The sequence below is a fragment of the Ostrea edulis genome, chromosome 10 (assembly GCF_947568905.1).
Source record: "Ostrea edulis chromosome 10, xbOstEdul1.1, whole genome shotgun sequence".
In the NCBI taxonomy this organism is placed as follows: domain Eukaryota; kingdom Metazoa; phylum Mollusca; class Bivalvia; order Ostreida; family Ostreidae; genus Ostrea; species Ostrea edulis.
Window position 1 is genome coordinate 42542187 of NC_079173.1, and position 27431 is coordinate 42569617.

The following is a 27431-nucleotide window of genomic DNA, read 5'->3' on the forward strand; positions in this document are numbered from 1 at the left end:
ACACACACACACACACACACACACACACACACACACACACACACATACATACATATATATATATATATATATATATATATATATATATATATACATATAGATAATTAGTGGACATATATATATACATACATAATTAGTGGACTTAATGATGTAAATATAATTAAATGTACAAATGTACATCTAAGTTTACATACGTAGCAATACGACGCACATGTAACGAAGTTTTAATGTTTTATATACAGATATATATGAATGTCCACATACACAAATAAAACTTTAGAATTGGTTTATAAAATTATTCTATGAGAAGGTAAGCATTGGAAGTACGCGTGGTTACACTATATGAAATATAAATAAATGCTGTGGACAGTCTGCGTGTTCCACCATGAAACATATCATGCTAGTAAGATAATACATTACATGTGAAATGATATATCTAGCAACACTAAGGTTAAACCGCCATAGTTATAAAATAAAATGATTCTAGCAGAGTGTAACTAGCATCTGTTCAGGTGATGGTACAGTAGTTGATTAATGGAAACTGGTGGCTCTGATGCTACAGACTTGGGAAATCCCTCCAACTGAGAATTTAAAGTGATATGAATTCAGTATAGCAGTTGCCGGCTGGAAGAATAAGATTGACGGCTGACCCTGTTGTCATTGAATAGGAAGTTGTTGTCAGGGATGAAGCACTATCCACGACTATCAATGTCTTGCTTTTGTTTGAGACAGTTTCATGGACAGCACTGTGGTAGCATAAATCCTTCTGGGTGGCATGAAAGATGTTACCTAGGGGATGTAGACTATGTATAGAATTATAGTAATACAAATATTAACCTATATATTAGTTGAGGATTTCAATAAAGAAATGAGAAATTCTAATGAAATAAAAATGAGCCTACAATAAAATCCAAGATCTTTTAATATCAATAATCCTGTAATTGCAAAGTAATTAAATTTTGTTAACTGCTAACGGAAGTATATTTTTTTTCAAAGGTCAAACAACCGACCAAACTAAACGAATTCCCAGGTCCCAAAACACTGTGAAACACTTTTCTCAATCATATACATGTAGATAATTCACCGAGACAAATATTTGCAATCCCCACGGGTAAGTATCGACATAAATTGTATTTATTCAGATGATGTTATCATGCATCTATGACACGTAAGAGGAAACAATTTCTGGCGTAAAGATCGAACTACTCATTATTCAACTAAATAATAATATTGGGAGAGAAAAAAAGAAAAAAACAAACAAACAAACAAAACACAAACAAACAAACAAAAAACATACATACATAAGAAACAAATACAAAAAAACTCCACTAAAATCAACTACAAATTGGATTCCATTAAGAGATGTTTCAACATTCAAAGCCTTTATTGTCTTGTTAGGAAGTGACCCTACTCTTTTTTGTCACCCGGCAGGATTGGTCTAGTAGTAAGTATCAACAAGCAATACGAACGAAAAAAATACAATGCAACTAAATATATACTATGCCTTACGTAGCTACGAGGTCTGGAAATCGTACATGGTTGTTTCTCTGAATGATAAGGTGTTTAATGAATGGGAGTAATAGATTCCCGCAGAGTGAGACACCAGTCCATTGCAGGTTGGTCCCTCCCTCTACCTCCAACCGAAGCAGTGTAACCGAGTGAACTGGGGTGTCAGTAGCGGTACGTCCATTGGGCAGAACGTGAAACATCAAGTGGCGATATTGTTCCTTCTCTTACTAGTGATATAATCCCCATCTGTAACAAAGAGGGTGTATTTAAAGAAAGTGAAGAAGCATTGTATGGTATTCCTATGTGCTCTCTTCATTTCTCTGCATTTGATGTTTGTGTTTGATTCTACAATAGAATCAAGATTATTTGGATCACCCTTCCAAAATATAATGTAGATTTAACTCATTTGTTATGTTAGTCAAACGATAACATGGATTTAACACACCTGCTATGTTACAGAACTGTTCGGTCGGATGGATGACGTGTCGGTGTAAATGCCACAGATATTTGGAATAAGTGGTGAATTCCACATGATGAAAGGATGTTTTGGAGAAAATGTATACATAACCATTAGATTATTATTTTGCATAATAAGGAAACGGTGAAGATAACGAGTCTCTGTTACACGTTGTCACTGAGTGTCTAAATATGAATGTTGCCGAGAGGATCCGGGCTAGAATAGGTCCGCATTACCCGCATTACCCCTTGTTTGTCGTAAGAGGTGATTAAATGGGGTTTTGTAAGGAATACAGAGGTGCAAGGATATTAACCTACTTGAAATCTAATTTGAATTTAACTATAATTAATTCATTCATATTGCAATTCTGTTTACACATTATCAATATACAATTGCAATGTCTTGGATAGAGCGATATTCTGACTTCCATTTGGAACGTATAATGTTTGAATCCCGGCAATGTCTTTGAATTTTGATTTGAAACTTTTAAAGATCTTAAAATTTTAAAAGCCCCATAGTGACAGAGATGTATTAGCGGAAATTTGTAAATGCAAAAATGATAAAATTGAACTCAACAAAACATTGCTGAGTAGATGTCTGAAACTCCCCAGCACTTCAAAAATAGAATGACGTCACATGATAATTTTTAACAAAAGTACTTGTACAATTGTTTGACAAATCGAATCGCCGTGTACTTAAAAGCATGAACTACCATTGCGCTTCGGTACAATGAAAGTTAAAAAAAAATGGCTAAACGATTCATCACTTTTATGCAGGTTTAATATATTAGAACAAATCAAGATTTACCAGATTACTATTTTCTTACAATCATTTATGTTTTCTATTAAGATGTAAACTGTAAGTTTATTCAACAAAGAGACATGCTCTGATACACTGTTCACAACATCATTGAAGGTTGCGGTGGAAATCGCTACTATTTACTGTTACTTCTAATTCCTATCAATTATGAAGATCTGAAAAAGCTTTAGGCAGTCATAAGAAGTCCAGCTTTAACAAAGAGATACATACACTCTTACAATGAAAAAGATATAACTCACATATCATGAAATCATATGCGATAAGTGTGTTGAAAACAACCCAAGTCCTGTTCAACATTGGACATGTCGGAATTACGATGTAGAGATGCAGTGTTTTCAGCGTCCGTGGTTCATCTGCATGGATGGAACGAAAATAGTTAATAATATAGTTACTAGATGCTTGAAAACAAATTCATTGATTGTGGTTTTAAGATAATCGGATGCATTTCAGACATGTTTTGGCTACTGACTTACAATGGGTCGAATCGAAATGTTGTTGCATCCATGGCGGCAATGATAGATCATGATGAGTATACCTAGTAGAGATAAGAAATATTGTAATATATATAGTAACAATTGTAAAAAAAAACACCACATCCTAATCTTTCATTTTCCGACAGAATGCCATTTTTGTTATAAATTATATTGATTATTATAACAGATCCTAAGCTATATGTGAAAATGAAGAACGTGACACCTTGTTAGTATGGTTAAGAAATGTACGAGGGATATCAAAACCCCGTATTAGACATAGCAACACGAAAGTGCGTGCCATCTAGTTGTCTGTGTTTATCAAAGCATAAGTGATAACATGACATCGTTCATCAAATAATGAAGAAAATTGCGATGGAATATTAACTTATAAGCCTTATAGTTGTGTATCACTCACATTTATAAGTTATTCTATGAATACTGAAGATAACGAACCGTGATCAATCTCAAAAATCCTATAAACAACACAACATTGAGAATAGGACAAACACGAACCATTTAAATCAATGGACGTGGGATCAGTTGTCTAGGAGGATACGATATTCGTTGTTGATCTGTGAATTCGTTCGTGAACCCTCTGTTTTGATCAGGTAAGCGGGGTAATCTGTAATCAAAATCATTTTATGAAAAATGGTCTAATAGTTTCAATGAAAGTGGTCGGACATTATCCAATCCAATGAGAACTTGCACCTGCAATCCTGGCTTCAAGACTAACTCTAAATTTTAAATCCAGATAAGTTTTGAAGTGTTCAACAAATAAAATCAAATATTTTTGCATTTGCTTTTTTATCAACCTGCTATTTTTTTTTAACATATGTGCTAAATAAATCTTAAGATACCAGCAATCAAAATGCTGACTATTGTCAGTTGTCTTGGGCCAGATTACCATAACGGCAATAGAACTTGCGAAATGACAATTTCGAAGGAGACCGCCGAAATCCAGGCAACACCAGCTTGTCAGCATCTGACGGTGATCTCCAAAAACCCGTCCACACGCAGATCATGTCCTTCTCCAACCGACAAAGAGACAGCCGTATTTCTGATCTCCTGAAATGTTCAAATACAATGATAGAAATAATGAATGAAACATTGGATACTTACCATGTTCCATGTTTGTGATTATTGTCATTATAATCAGCTCAGTAAACACGAATATGATGTTATTAATATTTCGATCCCCCGTTCGCTCCGGGAGCAAGAAATACGCGTATATCGAACAAACGTATGACTTGTAAATACCAAGTAAACGTATAACTTGTAAATACAAAGGAAATATATGCATTCTATTTACCGAGTAAATCTATACCTTGTATACACTAACAAAACGTAAAACATGTCAATACCAATTAAACGTGCACCTTGTACATTCTGGGTAAACATACAGCGATGCACTTTCTGGTTGTTTTATTCTATATTAGTCTATAGTAACCAATCTTATGGGATAACAGACATCTGTACTCACCAGCGTTGACTGTTGGAATATAAATACTTACCAGTGTTGAATATATCGATATTAATGTCTACCAATGTTGAAGACAGGGATACATGTCTCTCACGTTGTGTAGGTAACAGTCCATCGATGGATCTTCCATGGATTTATTTGAACATGGTTTGTAACGAGTGGTTCTCAGTTATCCCTTTTCATTTTGATACAATGCGATATTTTGATATCTTTAAATACACGAGTTAAAAATACGCCCATTGGCCTTGTTATTCGATTGAGTATGTTACATTACGGCAATCTGTTTGAAATATACAAGGATATCGTATTTTTCTCATGACATGGGAACATCTTGCCTATTAAACAATCAGTATTGCAAATGGTATACCCAAATGTAAATTATTTGTTTCCCTTCTCAAAACACAACTTTGCAATTCATCAGCGTTAAGCAAAGATCAGCTTACTCGAATTACCAGCTGAGACTGATTAACTACTTCGTGGACGTAAAATATGATTGTTTTCACGTTATTTGATTACTCTATCGATAACACCTTAAAAAGCGGCACAACAAACAAAATTAGTATCATTATATAAACTTTTGTCAAAGTTGTGTCCTCTGCTCTGCAATTTCGAATTATCTACGCCACGTGCAAAATCAAATTCAAAATCGTTTCAACTTAGATTCCAACTTGTGGTATCAGTGAAACAATGTTTAACAATAGAAAAGTCCGCATTTGTCGGGCAGTTCATAATATTTATAACCAACAAATTAAATAAAGTAACAAACTTACTTCATATGGCATGGAGAATTTAGAAATTCGACACAAATCCAATCTCTATACCTAGGGTTTACCTGTTGGATTGGAATTCTTCTTGCAAAAGGTATTTCAATTCGAGGCTTCCAATGTCACCGTGTCAAGAGATATTGTGTCATTGGTTGCTGATGAATGTATGCATCACGTGTTTAGACGTATACGGCAAATTGTTATTTGATAAACCAGCTCTAGTGTCTTATACAATGACAAAAAAACTCTAGATACATGATAAATATTTGCCAGATCAAGTGTTGACTTGCTTCGTTTGTATTGCTGTCAATTGAAGACAACGAAGAATAATCAATCTCAAAAATAAAATTAAGAAGAGGTCAAATATGAACACCTGGGCACACCAGCAGTTGGATGAGGTGCATAGGAAGAGCAAGCATCCCCTCTTATTAATTCTAAATTTTTAACTCCCATTGATATTTCACCAACCTAGCATTGCATGAAATGCTGTGTAAAGTGTTTCATACCAATTTTTAGGCCATTCTTGGCAAATTGATTTTGCCTACGGAAGTATGTTTACTTGATTAAGATATAGGGCCCACGGTGGGTGTGGCCGAACAACAGAGAATGACTGCGCCTCAAACACACCCGATCTCACTTCTGGTATGCCCATGGTCCGCGTTTCTTCAACTTTTTATTTTGCATTCATCAAAAGGGGTTGTGAGATTGATCACTATTCGTTATATTCACCTTACATTCATTGAAGCCAGGGCAAAATTTATATATACAGTAACTTTTACGCATGATCGTCTTCCTCTACATATACCTCTGATTTGGATTACCACGGACTCATACTCTAACAATTCGTCTTTCCATATCCCGTTCTTCTTCACCTGCTGAGTCAATTCACAGGTTAAAATCCCAACATCATCTTTTTGTATATCTAAATGAAATGCAAAAAATGTTGATACTTTCCTTATGAGATTGACATTGTCAAAATGCTTAGGTATGCAATCAGGACACAACATCACGTCATTAGCATGGCCAACCAACCAATTTTATGATTTTTAAGTAATGGGCATATAATAGCCAATCTACGAAAATTCACAAAACTACAGAATTAGTATTCCACTTCATAGGTGAAAGGCTTCAACATATGGAGTGAGGAATGCAGGATGTTTATGTTGCAGCCAGAATTACCTCCTTTTAAGTAAAGTAAATCTATAAGATAATAACATCAACTTAATGTAAATATGTAATTTGATAATCTTTTTCGTAACTTACCCATTACTGTCATCTCTAAGCTGATGTTGTTCTGTTGAGGGGGGAGTACCTCACACGAATACTTCTCCGCCATTGACACATCCTCCAAGGTACACTGACTGGTCAACAGCTTTGAATTGTGGTACCACTTCACCTTTAAATTTGTGATGATGTCTAGTGTCCCATGTCCCGAAATGTTACAGAGAGATGTATAGTTATCTCCGGCTTTGGACATTGAGTTTAGAGGCGTCACATCTACTGTGTAGGTTTGAGTTGTCGCATTCCCTAAAACATGAAGCTAGTGCTATGACACATTATCTACATTTCTACAGGTATACTTGGACAGTGAACTTTCTCTGATGACATATGCGGTATACAACAAGCATGCTTATCTAGTGTTCAGTTTCAATACAATTCAATACCTATAATCATTTGATGTGTAATTCGTTGGTACCAATTTGACACTTCACCACAAAATCACCCCATTTGAAAACAAATAGCATAGTATTACGGTATATTGATCAATAAACTCTAATGTTTAAGCAACTTTAAAAACCAAGTATCATTAGGACTCTTTGAAATATATTTGGAAGGTTGTATTGAGTAGAACATTGAATTCTTAATATCGTTACTGATCTTTTTATCAAAATTATCATTTTTTCGAGGATGTATATTTAACAAATTCACAAAGAAAATTATGTTTAACAGCCTTTCGCAGAGTACAGTCGCTTCTAGAACACATCACTTTAAAACACTCAGTGTTAATACGGTGCATAAATATGTTTTAAGGCATTGTCTTTATATAAACAATAGAAATACGTTCTTTTACAAGAATTGAAGAAACGTGTCGTATTTAACTGTTTTCAATTATTTTTCATCTACTAAACAACGTGTTTGATTTAAAAGCGATGAAAATGCGCTTATGACAATCCAAATTTTGACTTCATAACTAACCATATCCGGAAAATTGTGATTTCGAAAACCTACGGATCTTTAAAACAGTTTGATGTGTTTTTCTCTAAACTCCTTGAAAATTAAAGTAGATGGGGAAGCGAACAATTTGAGAGACCAATGACAACCTCTATGTTAAAAACCTTGCAGAACGCATATTGGAAAACGGTGTCTAAAATCTCTATCTCTACAACCATAGTTAAATCATCATTTACATAACTTAATTATTATTTCAAGAAATATTACAGGGTAGTTTTTGAAACACAGTACAGAACATTAAAGTTTAAAACAAAACTAGAAACCACTGTAATTGATTGTCGTAAGCTATTGGGATCGGGGTTGATGTTTGGACAATCCTTACTGTCTCTAGAGCTTATTGAAACACATGTGTCTAGGGCTATGAGAAAGAGAGTTCAAATATAATCAATGATATATATGATGCATGCTTTTTTTCGCAGCGTGAACAGTGGAAATAACGAACAGTGATCAACCTCATAACTTCTATAAGCAATACAAAATAGATAATTGAGCAAACACGAACTCCTGGAAACACAAGAGGTAGGTGAAGTGCGTAGGATGAGTAAGAATCCCCTGTCGACCGGTCACACCCAACTTGGGTCCTATATCTTGATCAAGTAAACGAAGTTATTTGTAGTTAAAATCAGTGTTCCAAGAACAGCGTAAAGATCGCTATGAAACACGCCAGACGTCATTTGACCCAATGATAGGTTGTATTAACAAACTAGATCGTTATAATTTAATCATAAGAATTTTATAGAATTTGCGAAATGCTTACTTTAAAGATACTGTTGAAACCCCTGCAATAACGAATCTTGAATCAAATCATATAGTTATTCATATTTCATAGATTCGGAATTTCAGACTAATTTACAGACTACGTAACATGGATACTGACATGACGTAATAATAGATAACATATAAAACCACATCATCAGGTTGGAACAAAGAAATGTAGATCAGAACTATTTTTACATTTGTTAACGTTAATTCAGTGCATACTAACCTAGGCCCGTGTTATTTGTTTTAATTTCTGTATTCCTTGTCCCGTTGGTAACTTTTAATCCCTGCTAGGTTTCTTAATAATACGATACAGTCATGCGATGAGTGTATTAGCGACATGTAGTACCGCGTACCTGCTGAAGAGTTTTCATCAAATTGACTTGACTAAAACATCAGTGAAGATCCTCTCCGGTCAGAAAAAAAGTTTTTGAATAAATAAACTTACATGTAACCCTCATTGATACGTAAAATAACTGAAGGTACGTAGGACACCTAGAGATAAATGTAAAAAAAAAATTCTAATTAAACACCCATCGGGATACCCCCAAAACGGTTGTTGTGTACATAAATATCAAACTTTCGTAAGAAGGGGTTGCAATGTTGTCTAGTTTTATATAATGCTAATATTTTAAGGTTAAGACGACATCATCATCTTTCAATTTTTTTTTACGTTGAATGTTTTAGGTTGTACTGTATTCATCCACGCATATCAAGCGTGACACGATGTCTGGTACACACTATGGTTTTCTGAGACCTTGGTTAGCTATTATCAAAACTAAAGAGGAATTCCGCCATATTTCTTTCATTCTGTCTATCTTACTTTTTATATATAAATCCCAGATATACATTCCATATTTGAATGAATCTTCGTCCGTGTCAAGCAATGCACATCTCCGATAGTAATATACCGGGTATGGGATACACACTTTGCTACAGCATTCAGAATTACCTTCGTTTTAAGTAAAGTAAATCTATAAGATAATAACATTAACTTAATGGGATTTAACTCGTCGAAGTTAAATCGGTTTATCTAAGCTAAATATCACTTTACCGCTGCCAGCTATGCTCTTTTCGGGTATTAGTGAGGTCATAAATTTCGTCATGACCACCGTGCAAGATTCCCCAGCATTTTGCACATGGAAATTCAGGAGGTAAAACGAAATTTTTCTTTAAGCCTCGGAGCAAAAAAAAAAAAATAATAAAATAAAAAATAAAAACAAAAAAGTTTTAGTTAAGACCAAGATTACATGTATATTTATTTATAAAGCTCCTGGCTTTAATTTTGCTAGCCTAACTTTTGCCCGTTTTGATTTTGGATTCATGTATTCTGGTTAAATTTGACACCCCCCAATTTTATACTACCTGAATTCCCCTTTCACAGTTTGATTAAATTTAGTTTTACATATTGTTGGAAAAAATCACATGCCAAGAAGAAAGGAGGAGAGCAACTTCCGACCAGGGGAAGAAAGAAGCGGATTACCGCTGTAGGTGAGCCCGAGTGTATTGGTAATCAGGGTCAGTTGAGGGGTGTTAACGAAAGCCCTTTGCTACGATTTACTGATGAACATATGCAGCAGATCGCGGATATAATGTCTGCGGGCATGGCGGCCAGTGTAGCCAAGGCTCCCATCCCAGTCCGGGCCACGGATGCAAGTTGAAATTGCGAGGCTACCCCTTCAGGTAATGCAGACTTGGCCTTTATTTTTAATGAAAATGGTTGTAATAGTTACTCGCTTTGGCAAGCGCCTAGTTATTGTCTTGAGCTGGGTTACAATGTGCCCAACAAAATCAAAGTTCATATTGTTAATGGCCAAGATGGTAACCTGGCAGTAGCTAAATAATCTAAGGTCAAATCTATCACAGATATCCAAGTCTGAATAGATTCATTCCTTGTTTACTCATCTATCTTCGCCACTGTGCATCCAGAATGCACCACTTCTTCACTTAAACTTGTCTATGCACATAATGCGCTTGAGGGCTAGCAGGTCACCTGGTTTGGGCTGGCGTGACTATGACATTCAGTTTCGTTGAAAGAAAGAGCAAAACCCCAGTATGTAATTTGCTAGTGTCGATCAGGAACTGTGGTTGTTGTATATGCAAGCCCTTTCAGTAACTCCCATTACCAGTGACTGAAGATGAGATGACAGGTGGAAGTCAAAATTCATGGAATATTCATTCTAAGGTTAGGGGGGTACATACGATATTCAGACCTAGAAATTCAAAGCCCTGATCCTTTCAAGGATTAAGTCAACTAAGTATGTGGGCAATTGTTTTCCCCAGTGAACACAACAATCATTTTCCTGTCGGATCCCATAGTATCCGTAACCCCCAATGTAGATGACAATGGCTGCTCTAGCGTTTTGGATTGATAGGAGAAATATTGATGATGGGGTTTATTATGGTGCAAGTTTAATTGGTCCTTAGCGAGCAACAGTTTGTTCTAGCCAATATTTAATCACTTCATGAATAGACAACTATATCAGTGCTCATTCAACGGGGAAAATACTTCAATTTTATATTTTTGGTGACTGGATATTGTGTGAATTTTAGTGTGGTGGTCATTGATTGACGGTGTCCATTGATTGATGATTAATTGCACAAACTGTGTCTAGGAATGCCGACTCCCTTTTTTGTGCATGTATATAAATCTAGCTCATTAAATTGTTATTTTAGTGTTCACTGATTGCTGACGTGATCACATGTTGTTAAGGGATGCTCATTTCTGGCCCCCCCTTTTGTATAAATATTGAATTGTATTTAGTGTTCACTGATTGATGACGTGATCACATGTTGTTAAGGGATGCTCATTTCTGGCCCCCTTTTGTATAAATATTGAATTGTATTTAGTGTTCACTGATTGATGACGTGATCACATGTTGTTAAGGGATATCCATTTCTGGCCCCCTTTTTGTATATATATACTGAATTGTTATTTCAGTGTTCACTGATTGACGACGCGATCACATTTTGTTAGGGGTGCCAATTTAAGTAAAATTGTTGTTGACTCCCTCTTTATGCCTCCGGGATCGAAGATCGGGGGTATTGTTTTTGTCATTCTGCCTGAAACTTTAACCTTGCTAATAACATTTGAACAGTAAGTGACTAATTGCTAGAGCTTTTATATTTATGCCCCCTTCAAAGAAGAGGGGCATATTGGTTTGCACCTGTCGGTTGGTAGACTACATGTTTCCCGCTCAATATCTTGAGAACCATTCACTTCGTGATTACGATATTTCATATGTGAGTTGGTTATGAATAGAAAAGGACCTCTATTGTTTTTCAGGTCAAGGGTCAATCTACTCTGGACATAAGAATATAATGTCAGCTCAATATCCTGAGAACCCTTTGCTTGACAGACATCAAACTTGGCACACTGGTACATCCTAAGGAGTAGATGACCCTATTGATTTTGAGGTCATATGGTCAAGGGTTAAACTGGGCATAGAAATATACTGACCATTCAACGCCTAGAGAACCCTTTGCTTAACAAACATCAAACTTGGTACACCAGTAAATCTTCAGAAGAAGATGACCCTCATTGATTTTGAGGTCGCATGATCAAGGGTCAAGGATCAAACTAGAAATAGGAAAATACTGTCCGTTCAATATGTTGAGAACCCTTTGCTTGACAGACATCAGACATGGTAATGACCCCTATTTATTTTGAGGTCACATGTTTAAAGGTCAAAGGTCAAATTGGACATAAGAATATACTGTCCCTCAATATATTGAGAACTCTTTTCTTGACAGACATCAAACTTGGTACACTGGTACGTCTTCAGGAGAAGATGACCCCTATTGATTTAGAGGTCACATGTTTAATGGTCAAGTGTCAACCTGGACATTGGAATATACTGTCCGCTGAATATCTTGAAAACCTTTGCTTGAAAGGCATCAAAATTAGTACACTGGTGTATATTCAGGGGAAGATGACTCCTATTGATTTTGTGGTCAAGGGTCGAACTGGACATAGTGATATACTGTCCACTCAATATCTTGATAAACCTTTTGCTTGACAAACATTAAACTTAATACACTGGAACATCTTCATGAAAAGATGACCCATATTTATTTCAGGTCAAAGGTCAATAGTTGAATTGGACATTGTAATATATTGTCTCCTATATTTTAAGAATTATCTGCTTGATTGACACCAAACTTGGTACACTGGTACATCATAAGGAGTAGATGACCCCTATTGATTTTAGGTTACATGGTCAATCCACTCTTGACACAGGAAGATATTGTCTGCTCAATATTTTGAATTGATGACACTACTATCAATTAAATGATGTGTGGTGTATACCTCTTTTCAATTTTGCACCATGGGGGCATATGTGTTTTACAACATCTCTTTTTCACATGAGTATTCCTTATGACAACACATTTCCGTGGGTATCAACATTTTTTACCCTGTGACCTCGACTTTGGAGTTTGACCTACTTTAACCTTGTCAATAAATTTTGAACAGTAAGAGCTAGAGCTTTGATATTTCAAACGAGTATTCCTTGTGACAAAATATTAAATTGTTTCGTTTTTATTTTCCGTGTTAACTGATTACAATGTGATCATATTTTGCTTAAGGATGCCGGATTAAGCAAAATTGTTGCTGGCTCCCTTTGTAGCAGATTGTGCATTAAATCCTTATTTGTAGTGTTCACTGAATGATGATGTAATCATTTTTATTAGGGATACCCATTTAAACAAATCGTTCCTGGCTCGTTATATTTACACGGTGCAACACCGAAACGATAATACCCACTTGTTGACTGTGACTAAGCTATCGTAAATCCCCCTCATGGAAATGTCCCGTGACGTCATTTAGATATTACGTAACACTTTATTTTTGGAAAACAGCAAGAGGTCCTACTTGTGAACAAAGGTTCAGGTTCATGCGGGTAACCAGCTGAATTTTTATTGATATACTCAGAAAAAATAAAAATCCTTAACATGAAAAGTGTTGGGAACAAATGCATACTCAAACTAACCATGCTGTAATTTAACAACATATCAACAGTCATCAGTGAATTACCGGGGTTGTCCACATTCTTATATATATCATACCGTTAATATACAAGGCAAAAATTGTTCCCTGCACTTTTCAAACGCATAAATATATCTAGATTATACAACAGAAAAAAATCATATTGTTTTTTATAGTAGATGAACCTGAACTTTGCTGCTGTTTCTGTAGTATGAGATAATTTATGTGCATGAGGGAATTTTTAAACGCACCAGTTATTCAGATTAGGGGCGATTTCAAGGCCACAATATAATATGAATATCACCTTCGTGTATACTATATATTAAAAATGGAGAACGATTTGATATCACAAAGGAATAATACATATATTAGATATATATATATATATATATATATATATATATATATATATATATATATATATATATATATATATTCATTTGAGAAGATATATTTTCACCTACACAGCTGATCACTTGATAACAGTAGTAAATAACGACAAAATATTATGACACTTTCCCCACTATACAACTATCAGATACAACTATCAGAACATGTACGCTGTGACGTACTTTTTCATTGTGACGTCATATGGTGCGAAGTGCACAGATGCACATTTATAACAGCACTGTGATTTTTCTTGGATAGCCTTAACTCAGCTGCGCCGTGATAATTATCGCCAATAAATTTAATAAGCTACAAGTCTGTCTATTTTGTTTTGTGTGCACCAGTTTACTTGCCCATGTGTATACCATATTTTGTCTTTCATAATGGGATTTAACTCGTCGAAGTTAAATGGGTCTATCTAAGCTAAATATCAATATTGATCATTAATCTGCATGTAATTTAACGCTGCCAGCTATGCTCTTTTAGGGTATTAGTGAGGTCATAAATTACGTCATGGCCACCGTGCAAGATTCCCCAGCATTTCGCACATGGAAATTCACCCACCCAGCCCTCCCCGTAAACTGAAATTGTACATTTCTTAATTTGTTGTCGGTGTTTTGGCTTTGTTTTTTTTGTATTTTCATGCAAGAACGTATTATGGAGAGCTATTCCTAAGTCACGGCTGCCATTTCCGAGTGGGCGGAGATTCAGCTTGCCAGTAGAGCTCACCTGGATTTTTCATTCATTTAATTGATATTACAAATATAAATAAACATTATCTTATTTTTCCCGTGTGTACATCTGGTCCCAGGGTTCACTTCGGGTTATGGTTTTTATCCTTGCACAAGTTATAAGCAGCCGTGATCATTACCACTAATACATCTAATAAGCTACAAGTCTGTCTATTCTGTTTTGTGTGTACCAGTTTGCTTGCCAATGTGTATACCATATTTTGTCTTTGATAATGTAAATGTGTAATGTTATAATCGTTTTGATAACTTACCCATTGCTGTCATCTCGAAGCTGATGCTGTTCTGTTGAGGGGGGATTACCTCACACGAATACTTCTCCGCCATTAACACATCATCCAAGGTGCACTGACTGGTCAGCAGCTTTGAATTGTGGTACCAATTAAACTTTAAATTTGTGATGATTTGTGATGAAATGTTACAAAGAGATGTATAATTTTTTCCTGCTTTGAGCATTGAGTTTGCAGACGTCACTTCTACTGTGTAGGTTTGAGCTGTCACATTCTCTAAAACATGAAGGTAGTGTTTTGACACATTATCTACATTTCTATAGGTGTAATTGGGCAGTGAACTTTCTCTGATGACATGTGCGGTATACAACAAGCATGCTTATCTAGTGTTCAGTTTCAATACAATTCAATACCTATGATCATTCCATGTGTAAATCGTTCGTACCACTTTGACACTTAACCACCAAAATAACTCCATTTAATAACAAATAGCATATTATTCCTAGATCTTGATTAACAAACTCTAATGTTAATGTGACTTTAAAAAACCAAGTCTTATTAAGATTCTTTGCAATAAATTTGGAAGGTTGAATTGAGTAGAGCATTGGGTTTTCAATATCGTTACTGATCTTTCTATAAAAATGTATGTATTTTCTCAAGGGATGTACATGTATATTGACCAATTCACAGAGAAAAATATACAGAGTACAATCGCTTCCCAAAATAGAACACAGCACTTTAAAACACGCAATGTTAATACGGTGTATAAATGTTTTAAGGCATTGTCTTTATTTAAACGATGGAAATATGTTTTTTTATACGAATTGAACAAAAGTATCGCATTTGTCTGTTTTCAATTATTTTTCATCTACTGAACCATGCTTTTGATTTAAAAGCGACGAAAATGCACTTATGACAATCTAAATTTTGACTGCATAGCTAACCATATCCGGAGAAATTGTGTTAAAAAACGTAGGGATTTTGAAAACAGTTTGATGTGTTTTTTCTCTACACTCCTTGAAGCATTTGGTATACAAAAAGTAGATGGGGTAGCGGAGAATCTGAAAGCCCAATAACATCTATGTTAAAAACGTTGCTGAATGCGTATTCGAAAACGGTATCTCAAATTTCTATCTCTACAAACATGTTGAATTCATTATTTTCATTACTTAATTATCATTTTAAGAAATATTACAGTGTGTTTTTGAAACTCAGTGCAGAACATTAAAGCTTTAAAAAACTAAAATCCACTGTCTTTGATTGTCGTAAGCTTTGGGGATCGGGGTTGAAGTTTGGACAATGCTAACTGACTTTGGGGCTTACTAAAACATAAGTATATGGGGTTATGAGAAAGAAAGTTCAAATTTAATTAATGATCTATATGATGAATTCTTTTGCAACCTGAATAACGAACCGCGATCAATCCCATAACTCCTATAAGCAATACAAAATAGAGAATTGAGCAAATCGAACCTCTGAACACACCAGGGGTGATATCACTTGCCTAGGAGGATCAAGCACCCCCTGTCGACCGGTCACAACCACCGTGAGTCATATATTTTGATCAGGTAAACGGAAGTATCCGTAGTCAAAATCAATGTTCCAAGAACAGCCTAACGATCGGTATGAAACACGTCAGATATCATTTGACCCAATGATACGTTGTATTGGCAAATTAGATCGTTATAACGAACCATATACTTTTCGAAATGCTGACTTTAAACGATACTGTTGAAATCCTTGCTAAAGCAAATATTGAATCCATTCACATAGTTATTCACTTTTTATAGATTCCAAATACCAGACGAATCTATAGATTACGTCACATTACTTAACACACAACACATAACGTCGGATAACTCCGTTTATCTGATCAGGATATGGGGCTCACGGTTGGTGTCACCGGTCAACAGGGGATGCTTACTCCTCCTATTCACCTTATCCCACCTCTGGTGTGTCCAGGGGTCCGTGTTTGCCCAACTATCTATTTTGTATTGCTTATAGGATTTATGAGATTGATCACTGTTCATTATCTTCACCTTGCATGCATACTGACATACCGTCACATTAGATGAAAAAATGAAGTCATATTGTCAGATTGGAACAAAGAAATGCAAATCAGAACTATTTTTACGTTTGCTAACGTTCATTCAGAGAATACTAACCTAGGCCCATGCTATTTGGTTTTTTTTAATCTGCATTCCGTGTCCCCTTGATGATTTGTAATACCTGCCAGTTTCTTAACAATACGATAGAGTCATGCGATGTGAGTATTAAAGACATCTAGTACCGCGTACATGCCGAGGATATTTCATCAAATAGACTTGACTAAACATCAATGGACGTCATATTCGGTCAGAAATGGTTATTGGCTAAAGGAAAATTGCATGTAACCCTCATTGATACGTAAAAAAAAACCAAGGTACGTAGGACACCTAGAGATAAACGTTACAAATATGTCAGTGTGTGATCAAATTGAACACCCATCGGGGGCCTGAAAAACGAGTTTTGTCGTGTAAATTAATATCAAACTTTCGTAAGAGGGGGTTACAATGTCATGTAGCTTTAGATAATGCTCATATTTTAAAGTCATGACGACATCGTAATTTTTCAAGAATTTTTTTTCTTTGGAAACGGTTTATGTTCTAGTTTGTACTGCATTCACCCACACATATCAAGCGTGACACGATGTCTGGTACACATTATGGTGGTTTTCAAGACCTTGGATGGCTATTAGCAAAACTAAAGAGGAATTCCACCATATTCCTTTCATTCTATCTATCTTATTTTTTATATATAAATCCCAGATATACATTCCACATTTGACTGAATTTCCGTTCGTGTCAAGCATTGCACATCTCCAATAACAATAAACACACGGAATGCTGTGGCAACGTGTGTATAGGCTGCAAAGTACAATACAGATATCGGAAATTGGTAGTTTGATAAAAAGAGAAAACTTAGGCATAGTAACCGATACTATGGATAGTTGATTTTTGTTTAACACGATTGCAAGTGGTCGCAAATATTTGCAGTAAACATATCAAAACATGCATCAAACGTGCGGAAACACCTTTAAGTTTACATGCAAAAATATTATCTTTATTTTTTTTTTTATTGAAAATTGTCACAATGTACAATGATAAACTTCGTTTGCATTTCCAACAATAAAGAAATTGTCACTCCATTACACAGACTGATATACCTTTATATCACGGTACTGAGTCAGAGAAAAATAGCATGGTAGGATATAGTTCTGCAATATTGTAGCTTATTGACTAAGACATTTAATACGTGCTTCATAGAAATAACAAAGAAAATTGTCAATACTGCCTTAATATTTTATTTACTTGATATATCATATGTATCGATGATTATTATTAGACCCTGAAACTCAGAAAACATACAAGCGAGGTGATATGGGGACAAGTCAGAGTATGCATGTACAGGTCTACGTCTTCACCACAGTTAAACATGACTCATCCTCTTCCGTCAAATCGGGATATAATTGTTCGACTTGAACGAAAAATGGTCGAGCGATGTTTCGATTGCACTGGACATTGAAGATGGAACCCCCTTTTTTTTTTATATAGATACGTCCTAACAGGGTAACATGTGATGATACACATGGAGGGAAAAATCAGTTTGTACACACACAAATACATGTTTATTGAAATAGGCAGATGCATCTTTTATATAAAATTATGTTGATAAATGCAGTATCGTGTGTGGATTGTGAACATTTTAGGATTCGTAGTAAAATCGTTTAATGCTATGGAGTTTAATTCATTCGTTTATACATACCATGATTTCATGACAACATATGCACCTCAGTAACTCTCATTTACAGTATTATAGCGTGAAATTGTTGTTCATACTTTGAAATGGACATTATTTTTAAAGTGCATATCTGTTTTGAAGTGAAAATAAGTATTCAAGTTGGGGAGCATCATTATTTCGTTGCAATGATGATTGATATCAGTGGATTAAATGCGTCTATAAAGCTCAAACGTTAACATACAGACTAGACCAGGTTATATCTTCTGTTGGATTTGAACATCAAGGTCCAAATGTAACACAAGGATGGTTCTAATTCTGAACTTACAGGTCAAAAGTGCAAATATGTCATATGGATGGGGCCTAGGCATCATCACAGTTCTAATGGTAATGCTTGATGAAATATATGCTTAATATCAAAAAGACACGTTTACCTGATCAGGATATATTCGCCTTTCTTTGAAACACATTTTTATATTAATAAAATATCAGGTCTCTATTAGACACACATTTCTATATGTCACTTGTTAAAGGACAGCATTCCTGTTTGACATATCAAAAAGCGAATATGTCGGTGGCAGCGGCGGTGGAATTCTTTCGGAATCAAACGTTTTGATATTCAGTGCAAATTTAGTGTATTGTTTACGGAACATTAATTGTGAAATCGCTTGACTCAGTATATAGTTTTACGTTCCGTCGAGAATTAAGAAATATGTTATCAGCTGCTATACCACTATTGAACCATGTTTTTCACCCTCTCGTATATTAATTTTATACATTGATATCTTTCTATCGCAGACAGGGATATTAGATTTTGCAGTTGTATGTTATTCATAATTTACAATTTTGCTACATGCTATTGTGCGTACGTACAATAACCAGGTCAACTTTTTGAAATAAATGAATTAAAAACTCAGTTATATTCAGACATCCTCAGCTGTAGGTGAACTGTCACACATTTAGACATATGTTTAACACTTACGGCTGTATCAAAGTTTCGCCAGCACTTTTTGCTACACCGGGTCTTTGTATTTTAGGTAATATCTGAAAGACCCGTGTTCTCACTTTACAAGTATACGCCTTTGGCGAAGGAGCAATCACTAGTTGCATGTTGATACAGCCATGACAAGGGTGGGGCTTGAACTACAACATCATAGTGATGAAGCAAATGCTCTAACACGGAGCTACCGTGACACCGAACTCAAAATTTGTATTGATTAATTATTTTGAATACCAAAGGACCAGAGCCACAAACTCCATATTATGGCCCTGAAAATATATAAAAATGAAAGTAAGTGTTGAATAGGAGTATTGGTGTTATAAATATGTATCAGAATCCGGGGCTTAAAAAACATGTTAGATTTTAAAAATAGGAGCACAACTAAAGCTGTATACATACTAGAACCGGATATGGTACCGTATTTCTGTCATTTTCCACCAAAAACTGGTTATTTTGTAAAGGTTTTGTCATACTGGTTTCATCTCGCCCAAAATATTTAAAGTATTTTTATAATATACACCTTTTCAATTGACCATAAATGCAAAAATATTTTAGGGCGAGCTATGAGCACTATTTTTATTTTTTTAAAAAACGATATTCCGGATTGCTGAAAAATATTACGGTTATAATGCGCTAGTGGTGGTAAACTTGAATTTTACAGAAAATATGGTTGGTTTAAGTATCTTATGGAGAAGGAAACTACGTTTTTTATTTCGTGTCATGTATATGTACATAGGTCATTTTAGTTCGGTGTTTATTTTTAAAGCAAAGGAAAGTCCCTCACCTAATAATAGTTTTCGGTTGCAGCTTGTTTTGCCCTTTTACTATAGATGTTCATTTTGAATACCTAGTTGTTTTCATCTTTTAAAGTCGTTCACAATACATCTTCATTGCATCGTTGCTTAAAAACTGTGTACAATTTTGGTAGTTTTACATTATTATCATAAACATTATCATTGAACGAAACGACAGTTACCGAAACTGTTAGGCCTAGTGACTGAAATGAACATGGCGCGGCGTCTTCTTTCACTTTGGGATATCGGAAAATATTCAGGCTTCACGCAAGTATTCTTGTATGGTACTGATATCATATCGAATAATTTTTGCTCTATTTATTTTACAAAAGTGTTACTACGCAGCTTTAGACTGTCAACATTCGAAATAACTGTTTTATTTAACCTAACTTTACGTACATTGGGAGCAAGTCCTTCTTTGATTTACAGTACATCCAAGTTTCGGGCTGAATATTAGCATGACCTGGTCAGGCAAAAAGGAATTCAAAATAACAGATTTAAACTACAACATGACTTACCATAGCATGCAGCATTGCCGTCAGTTAAATCCGACAGTAAATTATGTAAGGAATTCATAGATAGCGATCCACATGTTATCGATGAGACATGACGTCATCTGTTGTAAGATATTCATGACGCATTTCATGCTTCGATAGGCGGATCAAGTAACCCCCATATGAAAATACTCGATATACTGGTTTTGTTTTGTTTTGATTTCACATATGATATCGTTGTACATGTCATGAGTTTTTTATTTTCTATTTTTATGTAACTTTACTTGTAAACAAAGACTGTGCGTTTTGTTTTTTGTTTGGGGGGGGGGGGGTAAGACAGTACAGTATTTATAAATTGTGCATGTTTGATTCCGTTGATTTTCAATTTCATGGCCTAGTTCGAAGGCCTATCAACGTATCAGTGTTCCATTGTCCAATATAAAATTAGAAAAGGAAAAATAGTGTCGTCTTGGTTGTCAAGGAGGTGTGTCCCAATGCCAAGTTACATTTAAACAATATAAACAAATATTTTTTTCAGCGTGCTCAACAAATCAAATTGCGTGATACAAGTAAAATTAAATTATGACAGACGGACTGACTGCTATATTATATATGTTTTGCCAATTAATAAACTGGACATGTGTTGTGCCAATAAATATATCTTAATTTAATGATCCAGCCTACAATAACAACAGGAAATTGTGCTTAAATTGTCCAATCTTCAAAACCTTAAATTGTGTACATGTGTGTGGTGGCGGTGGTGGTTTTCATCCACTCAAACTGTCCCAACCCCCCTCCCAAATTCAATTTCTTTAAGTGTGCAGTGGATAGATCGCCACATGGACCCATCCAAGTCTACTGTAAGGATGTTTTAAAATATCGGTTTCAAATGCAATTAGTTCACACACAAATATATATAGACAACATTATTTGACGATTTGCATTTTAGTTGCTTCTATTCATACACGCTATACAACAGTACTGAATCTATAACTGAGAGAGAGAGAGAGAGAGAGAGAGAGAGAGAGAGAGAGAGAGAGAGAGAGAGCACCAGTAATTGTATACAGGTACGGGAAGTTTAATCAAATCTTAAATGTACAATATTATTCTTATTAATTAACCATTCCACTTCATTCTGATATATTTAATTTCTCTTTTTTCCATGTTGAATTATTCGGCTGGCGCGAGTTAGGACTGCCCCCCCTCCCTTTTTTAAACCGATGTTACGTGCCTAGCTATCTAACGCCCTCTCAGTCAAAAATGAAATAAATATAAAATCTATATTACTACAACTTCATTGGATTTACTAGACTTTTTTTTTTACCACCGTAATACATGTTTATGCAAGCGGACAATCTAGGCATTTTAAAGAAAATTTCCATCTTCGATAGCAAAATGTGTTCAGCCCACGAAGAGCAGAATCGACCCAAAACCCATGGCAAGCGAAGATGATTTTTGCCCCCGTTTTCGGGTGTTATAACTGATATAAAAAAATAGTATGTTCTATAACTTTCATTCAGAAGACGGGTAAGTTCGTGAGTCACTGAATAAACAAAAAATTGTCCGCATTCTTATTTCAATCGCGTTGTCAACTGTACACTTTTTGATATTTCTGCACTACCTGTAAACATGTAGACAGCGGATCTAAATAATCTAATATTCTTAATTACAATGAAAATTATACATTAAAATACATGTGGTGCACTAATATAAATGTCAATCTTTTAAAATAATCGCACAAATAAACCAATGCTTTTACTTGTCATTTTATGGTCCACATTTCTTTGAGCTGATATAATTCATGCTATTTAACAAATTGAAATCAATGCCAATTTATACCATGTGATATTCGTTTGTTCATTTTCAAAGTCAAATGATCCTTCTCTTGGTGAACTCGTGCTGTGAAACAATGTGCGACTAACACGTACAGGTGTTTGTGTACGGGATGTCGAGAATTTGGGCGTTTCATAAAGGTGTGAACGTCTGCGGGGAAGTCTGCATACGGATATATATCAATATCTTGATATATCTATATACAAGAAATAATCCCGATTTACAAACATGTTGAGGTTTCTACTTAGAGATAATTAAAATCCATTTAGTGACACTGTCCACTCTATATCTGCTTCAAACATATAAACGTGGAAAGTTAATACAGAATGGACGTCATAAGTTAAGGGTAATTAAGATGAATTGTTTCGAATAGCAAACTCCAACATGTAAACAATTTAAGTAAGTTATCAAATCAGTATGGTAATTCTTTAAAGATAGACAGTGAAGGTACATTTTTAAAAATTAAATTACTATTTTAAATTTACAATAATATATATCATTAAATGATATGAATATATACAAGTCGCCGTTTTATACGTTTTAATTTTCACCCACTAATATTTCGCTTAGTATTTTTTTTTTATCACACGAAGGTGCACGGTGGCGCAAAGGAGGCACAGATGTCAGATCTCCGTGGACTTAAATGTCTACCTCGCTCAGAAAATTAAGACTTCAGAGGTGCCGACAATTTTCAAGGTCCACCGTGTTTTATTTTTAAAAAAATAGTTTGAAAACTCCATTTTTGTAATTAGTTACTATAATAACTCAAGTTTAATCAAAATTATACAGTTGTCTCTCTTTTTTTTTATCCTCAATTATATCAATTTTAATGGAAGTTGATACAAATATATATATGCAACTTGAAAATATAAACTCGTCTTTGAGATAGACGGTAAAACAATACTGTTTGCTGTGGTCCTTTCACTGCAAGGAATTTTAATTTTTGATCACTATTTTTCAATTACATGTATGTCCAATACAGCGGGGAAAAATTGTAGTGCTATGTAGTGGGAAGGGGGGGGGGCAATATATCACAAATTTAAACATCGTGATAGAAAATATACAAGTTCCTAGTATTTTAACAGTTGTGATTTACAATCATAATAAGACCAAAAAATATATATTAACCTATGCGTCCATTATTTGTGTATTACACTGTGATTCTCATAACGTCAACATCATGACGTTATATAGTTTTTCTGTTGAAAAACAGCACAAAGTTTAAACGACTGTAAAACGAAAACTAGAAAAGATATTGTTATAAAATAAATTGTTCTATGACCTATAAGTCCTAGAGCATCAACTGTGAAAGTCTCATTTATTTTGGTGAAAGGACCAATTTTAGTACTTTGTGGCTCTGGTCCTTTCATTGTTTCTGTGTTTTGTAAATTCATACTTTTTTGAAAAATAAATTACTATATCAATTCAAAATGAAAGTATTGTAATTTTGTTTACATAGACCTACTCATATCTACAGCTAAAAAGAACAAGAAAGCTGATGCGTATGTTTGCTACAATGAAAATGGTCGTGGTATCCATACAAATATAATGTAAGCAGGTCAAGTTCTTATATATCCCGCAATATATGCTGAATGCAAGATGGAGATAACGAGCAGTGATCAATCTCATAACTCCTATGAATGTACTATGTAGCTACTTGAGACACATTGTACGACTTTTGTTTATTCGGTTCTGGTCACTAATGGTGTAGGCAGATGCATTTTGTTCTGGTAGAGATGGTTTATGACACATCAGTCAAAAGATTATTTAAATTACATGGATACATATACCAGGTAGCATGCCTGTCGTTGAGACCAGACCAGTGTCTGTATCACCAATGGCACATTTTTTTTTTACCTGAATCACAGACTACTTCTTGAAGTGAAATGTCCTTCAGCAACGTTTCTTTTAAATTAAGAGGGTTTTGACAGGAAGGTTCCGTACTCCACGAGAAGGGCTTTAACTGCAATCGCCTTGTTTTCATCAAGCGGATAAAGGTGACTAAATGGCAATCGCAATGTAGGGGGTTTCCGCTTACATCACTGAAAAAAACAAACAAAGTAATGTTTTGATAAACGAGAGAGTTCTAAAGGAAAGTACATATAACAAACAATAATCAATCTTATAACTCCCATAAGCAATACAAAATAGAGAGTTGACCAAACACGGACCGGGTCAGGAGTCAATGAGAAGCAAGCATCCCCTGTCGAACAGTCACACCTAGCATGAACCCTATATCCTGATCATGTAAACATAGTTATCGGTAGTCAAAATCAGTGTGACAAAAATTTGAGCCAAGGAAGTGTTGTATTGGTAGACTAGATTATTATAACGACCATGGAATATGCGAAATGTTGACTTTAAACGAGACTGGTTAAACTCCTGCACCATTAACGTGTTTGACAGTAGCCTGTCTCGATTTAAAAACTGACAATCCACAGAACAAGGTCGTACGTATCGAAGCTATTGAAATATATAAAAACCTTATCTAGATGATAATGGAATGGAATAGTGCTACATAGATATGGGACGTTGAATCCATGAAAGAAAATCGAAACACTGCTGCCTTGGTGGACTGTAAGAACAATGACAGTGTTGTCCCGTCGCATGTGATCTGTCTCCTCGCTTAAGTTTATCCACTGTCGTTTGGAAGTATTTGTACTGTGTATCAAGATCCAATGAATATGCGTTATGTAGAGTATGCTATGACATAAGAATGAAGTAGAAGGAGTATTCACGTGTAGAGGGATTTTTGTTTGTCCTACGCTTAATTTCGTATTCTTTATAGGAATTATAAGATTGATCACTGTTCGTTCACTTCATTTTTTGTAACCATCGTGAATAATCTAGGAAAATACTGTTATCGAGTCATGAGGCCGTAATAGGTGTACTGTCGAAGTAGATCTACATATCATGTTTCTTTTTCGATCAAGATAATCTCCAGATAAATATCATTTCAATTGCTATGAAGATAATCTTTGATTCAGGTGCTTTCTAAAGCATCTCTTCTAGATGTCTAGATACATATAGTATTATGAGAGATCAGACGGAATCCTTTCTTCAGGTGAATGAAATATCTGAAGTTCAACTCTTTATTTGTTATCTCTTCTAGGAGTCATAAGATTGATCACTGTCGGTAATCTTTACCCTTCATTGATACATAATATGACAATACACTATCCACTGACGGTGTATTATTCTAATCTCCATACAGATAGTATCATGGATTTTCAAGAGATAAAGATCTTCATATTTTGATGTGAAATTATTCTACATATCTAGTGTTAAATATACTTAAGTAAGTTAGCGATAATGGTGATCAATATTGCACGGGAATATAAGGAAAACGAACTGTGATCAATGAAATCATAGATACAAAGAACAGAGAGAAATGTAATCAATTGTGTAACGAATGAATAACTGAGGGTCATGCAAACACGGGCCATGTTACGGCACGTTTGTCACCTTGGCACACTCGGTCGCCCGGCGACGACACGTGCGGCACATTTGATCGCCGGCAACCATTCGTGTTGAACATTTCCTCGCAAGCGACCAAACATGCCGCACGTATCGTCGCACGGCGACGGAATGTGCCGTGAGGATGAACTCGAATGGTCGTCAATTTTAGGCAATACCCGAGCACGAATGGTCGCCACCCAAGCCCACTGTCCCAAACCCCAATTTTGCTTTTCTTTGCAAAACGGTGTATGTTCATGTGTATGCGTTCGTTCGTGCATGTCCGTGTGTATTTGAGTGACGGTGTGAGCGTATGCACGCGTATATGAGTGCATACATGTACGCATACGTGCATGTGTGTATATATGTGTGTGAGTATGTGTGTGCATTCATGTGTAATACAGTTTGTTTTGCAATACACACGTACAAATGTGCACACATTTGTGACACAAGCCAAATACGACACAAAGCCAACAAACACAAAACCTGGGCATTTCTGGATGGAATTTGATGTGAATCTATTTTGCAAACAGGAGTCGCAACATGCTAGCAATACAATACTCTTCCATACCATCCCTACGGCACGCCGTTTTTACATTTACTCCTCTTCAAAGGTATCTCATAAATCTTATAAGATATCTTATAAAAGGTATAAAATATCCTAATATGGTTTTTTTTATACGAGATATCTTATATAGTATGTAATGTATCTCATAAACTGTATAAAATGTCTTATTAACGTTTTGATTTAAGAGATTTCTTAAACTCTTATAAGATATTTTTTAACTTTTATAAGGTATCTTATAAAAGAAATTTGATAATGTAGCTCATACATTTTATAAGATATCTTGTAGAACATATAAGATATTTCTTAAACTTTATAAGATATCTCATCAATGAATTTTTACAAACTATCTAATAAACCATATAAAGTATCATATGGTTGTGTAATACTTGCACTTGAGAGACACCTGTGACCTATATTGTTCGATGTTTATCATGTAGAATATGTAGATGACGAATGTACAAGAACACTTAGTCTGATTATCAATACAATGTGAATTTAGCTGATGTTAAGCTCTGGCTATACAAGCACTTTAGATATTTTGATTATTCTATAACGGGGACTACGGTTTAGGAATTTCTTTGGAAATTAACAGCCGATTTGTGATTTGTTTTGTATACAGAATCAGCTCGGCACGGATATTGTTTATTGTTCACCTATTGTAAG

At 35.1% G+C, this 27431-nt stretch overlaps 1 protein-coding gene across 3 annotated transcripts; it reads right to left on the minus strand.

The window, feature by feature from the left end:
* Positions 1-135: 135 nt before the first annotated feature.
* On the minus strand, positions 136-24774 carry LOC125666180 (uncharacterized). Of its 3 annotated transcripts, XR_008799058.1 has the most exons (8): positions 24602-24773; positions 6766-7029; positions 4163-6424; positions 3772-3880; positions 3259-3320; positions 3025-3138; positions 1510-1755; positions 136-789 (listed from the first exon to the last, which is right to left on the minus strand). XR_008799058.1 is itself a non-coding variant. In XM_056151409.1 (3 exons), the coding sequence occupies exons 1-3, from the start codon at positions 24726-24728 to the stop codon at positions 6228-6230; spliced, it is 588 nt and encodes a 195-aa protein (XP_056007384.1). In that variant the 5' UTR covers positions 24729-24771; the 3' UTR covers positions 4122-6227. The 3 variants fall into 3 exon arrangements, 1 of the variants encoding a protein (XP_056007384.1); XR_008799057.1 differs by having other exon boundaries at positions 136-1755; positions 24602-24774; XM_056151409.1 differs by lacking the exons at positions 136-789; positions 1510-1755; positions 3025-3138; positions 3259-3320; positions 3772-3880 and having other exon boundaries at positions 4122-6424; positions 24602-24771.
* Positions 24775-27431: the final 2657 nt, after the last annotated feature.

Bases quoted from the DNA above. Each gene is read 5' to 3' on its own strand.
- LOC125666180 (XM_056151409.1), bottom strand. From the start codon at position 24,728: ATGAAAACAAGGCGATTGCAGTTAAAGCCCTTCTCGTGGAGTACGGAA. The intron at 7,030-24,601 runs GTAAAAAAAAAA...TTCATGTTTTAG, and splicing joins AGAAGTAGTCTGTGATTCAG to GGAATGCGACAACTCAAACC. The intron at 6,425-6,765 runs GTAAGTTACGAA...CATTTCATTTAG, and splicing joins CTTAGAGATGACAGTAATGG to ATATACAAAAAGATGATGTT.